Raw genomic sequence first — 6,672 nt, forward strand, 5'->3', positions numbered from 1 at the left:
GGAGTCCTGCCATAAATATTATTATTGATACATATTGATTATACATATTGATTATTGATACATACATATTGATTATTGACAATTTGTGACATGCCTTAACCAGCAAAAATTTAAAAAACTAATAAGCGGGCTTAAAATTAATAACACAAATGTATTCTTACAGCTTATAGGTTAATTATACTTTCTATTTGCAAAATTTCCTCATCTTAACATAAAATAAGAAAAAGTGAACTTTTAAGAAATTTGTGGGATTTCCCGGGATGAGATGATTTTCCAGGGATATTTCCCGAGTTAAAAAACAGCCGGAATTACCGGAATCCCGGGGTCCCGTTAGAGAAACTCTAGTTAAAACTCTTCCATAAACAGTAATGTTCATCTTAAACTGAACAGTAAAACACAGACGATGTATTTATTTCACAGTTTGTAAATAAAATCTAACCATGCACAGTACTATAATGGCCAAAATTATTACTAGAAATGATTAAAAAAAAACAGTGCATTTGGTGAATAGATATCTATCTACTACATGAAGTTTTTTATCAAATAAGTAAAATATATCTTTGTACTGTAATTTTGAATTTATAAATAAAATCTCTCCTTATACTGCAATAGCTAATATAATCACTTTTTCAATTTACAAATATAATGTAATAACTTTCGACCAAAGAACTTTGGGTTTATCAATGCTTTAATAGTGTTTGTAATTACAACATTAAAGCTTGAATCTCGGATCAATTTCAGTCTGTAGACTATGTGGTAAAGTTTGTTTTCTGACATGTATAAAACCATAATGTGACTTATTAAACGGAGTAAATCACTTATAATATATTGTTTGTGAACTGAAAACATACTTTAAAATTTAAAATAGAATAATTTAAATTAAAACTTTCAGTGGATCAGTGGTTTAAATTAATATTCTATAATAATTGAAAGTAATGTAATATTGTACAAATTACATATTTTAAATGAATAATTACGCTGCTTAATAATCATTTTATTATAAAGTAAACAACAGAATAAATAAAGTTGAAGTTGATACATCTATTTGTTTGTATTACATACTGTTTAATAAATTTTTGTAAATATACTTATTCAATTCATTATAAAAATAGTTAAATTTGGTTTATATTCAAAAATTCCTTCATTTCGAAACTTTTTTTTTATTATCAAACACTTTTGAAGATTTACTTTACTTAATACAAAATTTGTGAGAAATTTATTCTTTTATCTTGATCTAATTTTACTTCATAAAAATGTTTACTCTGATGCTTATATTTGCAGTTTGTGTAATGTAAAAGTGCATGTGAATATAGAAAGGTAAATGTTATTTTTTCTCTAATTTCACCTTTCGAAATTAAATAAATTTTTCCTTGTACTGTGTTATACGAATCAGTAACAATAATAAACTGTATAAATTGTGTTCAACGACGGATTTTATTTTGAAATCTATGTTAGTCAAAGCCTTGAAATAGATGTTAGAATAGACCATGAATAAAAAGGTACTCTATTTGGAATTATATAAGGAATTTTGTTACTTAAACTCGAAGGAACGTGCAGTTTACTGCATGTAAAGTGAGTGAAATCTATACCGCGACCATGAAACTAAAGAATCAAAATGCTGATCCCATAAGGAATATTGGTGTCCTAATCTTGTGTGTATAAACTTAGCTTCATGAGAAAAGCGCGTTCAGCACGTTAATATCTATCCATCATTGCTCATCTGCAGTATTATAAATGGTATTTCGCACGCCGTAAGCAGTTTTTTACTAGAAATTTCTCATAGCATGCCTGTGTTATGAATATTCTATAATGTTTTTTTTTTTTTTTTTTGGTGATCACAAATTCACAACTCACGTAATTTTTAAAACATGATAAAAAGATTGTCTTGCTAAAGCAAGAAACTTTTGCGATCTCAAATTGGTGTTTAGAAACAAACAAATTCAACATTACGTGGTAAAATAATGCTAGTACAGAAAAGAGAGGATATATCAGGGTGATCGTAATTAAAGTATCCTTATTCAACGCATTCTGGAGAGGTATTTAGCAGTCCAAACACAACTAAATTCTGCATGCTGATATTTCCAGTGTTTGGACTACTAAATATCTCTTTAGACTGCGTTCAATAAGGATAAAAGTATCCTTATTCAACTACAACACCAGTTTGAGATCGCTAAAGATTCTTGCTTTAGCAAGACAATCTTTTATTATGTTTTAAAAATTACTGTTTGAAATTTCTTTAGATTAAAAATAAAAATGAAATATTATTATAATAATAATTAATAAATACCAATAACAGTAACAAAATTTTATTAATTAATTTTCGAATGAATATCGTAGAATATAACTTTTAACAATTAAAATTTTATAGATTTATTTATTATATTAATTATAAACATTAAATTATTCCATAAAGGAATTAATTTGTACTTTTTAAATTCTTTAAAACAGTTTCAATGTTCTAATACATTATCTTATCATTTCTAAATTTTACAAATTCATTTTACATTACCTTTTTATGTTTCGAGATATCTTTCGGTGCTAAATAAGAATTATAGAAAAATTGACAAAATAAAATAAAATAAGTGAAATAAACAATCAATGAAAAGATAATGACATCATGCGATACATTGCATTTAGTATTCATTTTGACTAAAAAAGATAAAGCACTTAAACCTAATCCAAGCACCATTTGAATAATCTGAAGAGTTGTTATGCACGAAGCAATGGAACGAGGTATATTCATTTTACATGCTTTCAAAGCAAAGTAAGTGTACATAATTGAATGAACAAAATAATTCATTATCATAAAAAGTATTCCGAGACCAGAATTTCTACTGTAGTTAAACCACGAAAATATTAAAGTCAAAATATGATGATACCAATGAAGAAAGATCAACTTTTGCTTTCTTAATACAATAAAAGCAGTATCCCCAAATTCTAAAACTTTAGATGCCATGAATAAACCGGACCAAAATATACTTGGTGGATTTGAAGTGAAGTATCCAATATTGCATACTGTGTTGATAAGACCAGCTTTCTCAATTGATCTATAGACATTTGGACCCATTCGTACAGTACCGATTATACTAAAAATAGCTAAACCCATATTCCACAATATTAAAAATGTACGTAGCTGAAAGGCTGGACGATATTTCATATAGGATTGACCTCCAAAAATGCAAATTAGATATAATATAGACCATCCGAAGGAATATTGCCATTTATTCTTCATCCATTGATATATGTCTTCGTATCCATATAACTTCTCGAGAGAATTAATGTCGTAAATGACTGTGTAATTAGCAAATGACATCGTCCCTAATTTAAAAAAATAGAAATAATAAATAATGTTTATAAATTTTAAGAATTAAAAATGAAAAGTATTAAATTAAAAAAATATAATTATTATTTTATATTCAATTCAATACAATTCAATTATTTATTGTATGAACCTTAGTTCTTTACAAGGGGGTTAAAATATTACATAAAGCTGAAATTAGTACAACATAATAAATTTATGTAATACATTAATAAAAGATATTACAAAATAAAATACAGTGATACATAAAATTGAAGTTAGTCAATTTAACAAATTAATGTAATAGCCTAGTAGAAAATAAAACAAAATAAAATACACAATAATAATTTTTTGAAAAACGCGATAAATTGATTATATCTTTCCAGGAACTAAATCTTATCAAATATTTTTTCCTGCTCGCTTCAAATTTCCTACAATGAAAGAAACATGTTCCCAAGTTTCGTACACTTTCATACTACAGTTACTACAAAATTTCTCAGGATTCATTATTAGACTGATTATATGTCAAGATATTATTTGACTACATTGCATTTGCAGTATTGAACGTTTTACATGATAATTTATTTCCATAAACAAATAATACTCACACATAAAAGTTGTTTTAATAGTACGATATAATTGAAAAGGTTTATAGTAAGTATGGTTGCTGTATATTAAAATTCTGTATGTGGCGTTCTTGTAATCCAAAGAAATAATCCTTGGTAGACGACCTTACAGCAATTCGTTAGATAAATTTTACGGTTTTATTTTACAAAATTCTTGAATCAAATGCATTTCGGGTTGGTTTATGTTTCCAACCCCTCTTCAGTGCTGTTAGAAATAGAAATCGTAGTAAGGTTCGCGACATTATTTAAATATCACGTAAAAAAGGAATACAATGACATAAAACTTACATATTATATATAATGGTACATCTTAAAATTGTATTTCTATATTTTTGTCTCGTAGGTGTATAACCATTCTCTATAATATAAAAAATATATAAAATTATTGCGGTTTAAAGACATTTTTATAAAATATATACAGTTATTCATTTTAGCTTTTCTATAAAACTTACATTTTCCAGCAAATATGTATCATTTCCAATAAGAGTAAAACAGAGTAAAATCGACATTAGATGTTTATCTGGTATTAACAGAGTAACAGTATACCGACAGGTAATGTTATCCAATTCATTCCTAACCTTCTGTACGACGGGGTATGCTTTTTAAACAGTGTTTAACGCATTGAGGCGCCTTCTATTAATTTATACCATTGGGGATCAATTGGCATGCTTTCTGAATATTAATTAAGTTCTCTTTAGAGTGAGAAGAGAACTTAAGAGAACTAAATAGAACTTAATTAATATTTCAGAAGTCATGTCAATTGATCCCCGATGGTATAAATTAATAGAAGGCGCCTCCATGCGTTAAACACTGTTTAAAAAGCACACCCCATTGTACGGAATGTTAGGAATGAATTGGATAACATTACCTGTCGGTATACTGTTACTCTGTTAATACCAGATGAACACCTAATGTCGATTTTACTCTGTTTTACTCTTATTGGAAATGATACATATTTACTGGAAAATGTAAGTTTTATAGAAAAGCTAAAATGAATAACTGTATATATTTTATATATTTTTTATATTATAGAGAATGGTTATACACCTACGAGACAAAAATATAGAAATACAATTTTAAGATGTACCATTATATATAATATGTAAGTTTTATGTCATTGTATTCCTTTTTTACGTGATATTTAAATAATGTCGCGAACCTTACTACGATTTCTATTTCTAACAGCACTGAAGAGGGGTTGGAAACATAAACCAACCCGAAATGTATTTGATTCAAGAATTTTGTAAAATAAAACCGTAAAATTTATCTAACGAATTTTTGTAAGGTCGTCTACCAAGGATTATTTCTTTGGATTACAAGGACGCTACACACAGAAATGAAAATGTTTGTTTTTTCCAGCAAAGACCAATCTTCTTGTATGATTTGTTTACAGCACACTCTTATAATTAACATTTGATAGCTTTCGATCAAATGAGGGTCCTTAGACATAGGAAAGAGAAACCGTATCGATCTAGCAAATTTTTCAACGCCAGCGACCAGTTATATATAAAATTATCCTTCGTTAAACACAATTTATACAGTTTATTATACGCTACTTTAACACAACTTTCATCATCTAATTTCAAAAGTAATCCAAAATAAAACTATTGTTTTTATTATTATTACCGACATTCTAGAGACACCAAATTCAAAACACAACATGTAAGCTGGAATTTTATTATATAACATAAAAACTTTTCTAAGTTATAAAGCAAGGACAATTTCCATTTTCGTGATGAGTAATTGCCCATAGAGGAGCAGTATAAAGTAATACAGGCGAAATCATTGAACGAAATGACTTTACATAGATATAAGCAGAATTAATTTTATCACTTGAAAGAATAGGCCATATTCAACCCATTCTCATTTCAGCCTTACGTATATTATAAATTTTAGCCTGAAAAAATTGTCCAGAAGAAGAAAATAATACTCACAAGTATATATAATTCGAAACAATCTGTAAAGGCTGATTATTAAAAGACCATCTTTCTCTGGATGATCGTCTACCACCCTTATTGAATACCATTACTTTTGTTCTAGAAACATATATAGTTAATCCATAGTTACAGCAAAATTTCTCCAGAATTGCAATTTTACTTTGTAATATTTGTGGGGTATTAGAAAGAATTACAGTGTCGTCAGCATATATTAATACGTGTAACTCAACTTGATCAGAGAGAGAAATCTCAGGTAAGTCAGATTTAGCAAGTCGAACTATCAGACAACATACAAATTAAAAAGTAATGGGCTCAGAATTTCACCCTGCAAAACTCCAACGTCAATTTCAAATGAATCAGTCGTTTCGGCTAACATTTTTACTCTTGCAGTAGCTTCGGTATACTATATGTCAATTATAAGGCCAAAAAGCTGTTTATTCATGCCCATTCTTTCTAACAGAAACCATAAAACCGTTAATCACAAAGACTACAAAAACAGCATAAAGTTTTCCTCTCTTTTTCTGCAATTTTAATTGTGCCAATGCCTTTAATACAAATATTTGATCCTGACAGGATCGGCCGGGTCGAAAACCTGCTTGCCCCTGACACAAAATATCGTATTTAATAATCCAATCTTCTAATATTTAATTTATTAAAAACGTAAACAGTTTACCAACTACAGGAATCAAAAATAAGGGTCGATAATTTTTGGGGTCATACACATCGCCTTTTTTATATATTGGAATAATCAAAGATTCAATTTATTTCTCCAGGAAAGTAGAATCTCTTTTAATAGCGTTAAAAACCTCCA

At 28.0% G+C, this 6,672-nt stretch overlaps 1 protein-coding gene across 1 annotated transcript; it reads right to left on the bottom strand.

Moving 5' to 3' along the window:
* Positions 1 to 2,500: 2,500 nt before the first annotated feature.
* LOC136978479 (very long chain fatty acid elongase 6-like) lies at positions 2,501 to 3,313 on the bottom strand. Its single transcript, XM_067274189.1, has one exon. The coding sequence runs from the start codon at positions 3,311 to 3,313 to the stop codon at positions 2,501 to 2,503; it is 813 nt and encodes a 270-aa protein (XP_067130290.1).
* Between the last annotated feature and the right edge of the window lie 3,359 nt (positions 3,314 to 6,672).

This window comes from Centruroides vittatus, unplaced genomic scaffold, assembly GCF_030686945.1.
Source record: "Centruroides vittatus isolate TY-2023 unplaced genomic scaffold, ASM3068694v2 contig_543, whole genome shotgun sequence".
Classification (NCBI taxonomy): Eukaryota; Metazoa; Arthropoda; class Arachnida; order Scorpiones; family Buthidae; genus Centruroides; species Centruroides vittatus.

Coding starts and splice junctions, on each gene's coding strand:
- LOC136978479 (XM_067274189.1), bottom strand. CDS start 3,313: ATGTCATTTGCTAATTACACAGTCATTTACGACATTAATTCTCTCGAG.